Below are 1,873 nucleotides of genomic sequence, written 5' to 3'. Positions count from 1 at the left end.
TCTTTTAGAAATCGAGCTTCATCGATGTTTGTGTGAATATGGTAAAATTAAAGTTGAATTGTTGCATCGATTGTTATTTTACATGAATTGGTGTTGTAACCTAATATGCGTGAAAGATGTGTCTCAACATGATCAACGTGCTATCTTGATAACTTGAAAGGGGAAAAAGATATAGCACAACTGAAGGAGGGGATTCATAAACACAAGACTACGCTTTTTCCTTTGGAATGAATGATGGTACCCTATGGTACCAAGATAGCCTATGTGTTCCGGATATTGACGGTCTTCGGGAGAGGATCATGGCAGAAGCTCACACTTCCAGGTAATCCATGCACCCAGGTTCTACGAAAATGTATCATCATCTCAAGGAAATTTATTGGTGGAACAACATGAAGAGGGATATGGCGGACTTTGTGGCAAAATGTCTGAGCTGTCAGCAAGTGAAGGTCGAACATCAGAGGCCCGGTGGATTGGCCCAAAGCATAGAGATTCCAATGTGGATATAGGAGATTATCAACATGGATTTCGTGGTAGGGTTGCCACGCACTCCGCGCAAGTTTGACTCAATTTGGGTGATTGTGGACCGACTCACGAAATCAGCGCACTTCTTGCCAGTTAAATCTACCGACATAGCGGAACAGTATGCTCAGTTGTATATCAAATAAATTTCAGAACGAGGGGCTCAGTTCACTCCAACTTTTGGAAGAAATTTCAGCAAGGTTTGGGTACGCAGGTAAATCTTATCACAGCTTTCCATCCTCAAACTGATGGGCAAGCAGAGCGGACTATTCAGATGCTTGAGGACATGTTGTGTGCTTGTACTCTTGATTTCAAAGGTAGTTGGGATGACCATTTGCCACTCATAGAATTTTCTTACAACAACAGCTTTCATGATATTATCCAGATGGCACCATTTGAGGCATTGTGTGGTAGGAGATGTAGATCTCCCATTGGGTGGTTCGAGGCTGGAGAAGCTGAATTGATAGGGCCGAACCTCGTGCATCAGGCCATGGAGAAAGTCAAGATTATTAAGGAGAGGTTGAAAACTGCTCAGAGTCGCCAAAGGTCTTATTCGGACATTCGTTGTAGAGATTTGAAGTTCAAAGAAGATGATTGGGTATTTTTGAAGGTTTCCCCCATGAAGGGCATTATGCAATTTGGGAAAAGGGGGAAATTAAGTCCGAGGTATGTCGGACCGTACAAAATCATTCAGAGGATTGGTCAGGTGGCATACAAGCTCGTGCTTCCACCCGAGATGTTGTTGGTTCATCCGGTCTTCCATGTATCTATGTTGAAGAAGGTAGTGGGAGATCCGTCCACTATTGTTCCAGTTGAAACTATTGAGGTTAATGAAGAACTATCTTATTAAGAAATTTCAGTTGCTATTCTTTATAGGAAAGTTCGAAAATTGAGAAATAAGGAAATTGCCTCCGTAAAAGATTTATGGCAGAACCAACAGGTTGAGGAAGCCACTTGGGAAGCCGAGCAAGAAATGAGAAAGAAGCACCCACATTTGTTTGAATAGTCATGTATTAGCTTTAATGCATTTGGTTGCTATGAACTCTTATCTTTTGATTTGATCCATGTTAAACTATTCCATTTTGGTTATATATGTTGCCTATGCGGCCATGGTTGGTGTTTTACAAGTTATGTTATGTCTATGGAACATGTATATGCTGTTAGGATATGTATTCGGGGCCCTCTGACCGGTGGATAGGCCTAGTTACAAAGGAAACTCTGGCGAAATTTTCGGAAATTTAAGGAGTTAGCCAAATTCGGGGTTGTTGATATATTTCATAACGTGAAAAAGCTGAAGTTACATAAGGATGGCTAATGAATGAACCTTGATCCTCATTCGAGCACGAATGATCTT

General features: G+C 41.4%; 1 protein-coding gene across 1 annotated transcript; it reads left to right on the top strand.

Moving 5' to 3' along the window:
* The first annotated feature begins 1,009 nt into the window (after positions 1–1,009).
* On the top strand, positions 1,010–1,525 carry LOC138877529 (uncharacterized). The gene is made up of 2 exons (XM_070157143.1): positions 1,010–1,185; positions 1,396–1,525. The coding sequence occupies exons 1-2, from the start codon at positions 1,010–1,012 to the stop codon at positions 1,523–1,525; spliced, it is 306 nt and encodes a 101-aa protein (XP_070013244.1).
* The last annotated feature ends 348 nt before the right edge of the window (positions 1,526–1,873 follow it).

Source organism: Nicotiana sylvestris, chromosome 9, assembly GCF_000393655.2.
Source record: "Nicotiana sylvestris chromosome 9, ASM39365v2, whole genome shotgun sequence".
Taxonomy (NCBI): Eukaryota; Viridiplantae; Streptophyta; class Magnoliopsida; order Solanales; family Solanaceae; genus Nicotiana; species Nicotiana sylvestris.
Note: the sequence above shows the minus strand (reverse complement) of the source record. Positions and strands in the feature narration are given on the sequence as shown.

Coding starts and splice junctions, on each gene's coding strand:
- LOC138877529 (XM_070157143.1), top strand. CDS start 1,010: ATGGAGAAAGTCAAGATTATTAAGGAGAGGTTGAAAACTGCTCAGAGT. Junction 1,186..1,395: donor AGGGGGAAATTAAGTCCGAG/GTATGTCGGACC, acceptor TATTCTTTATAG/GAAAGTTCGAAAATTGAGAA.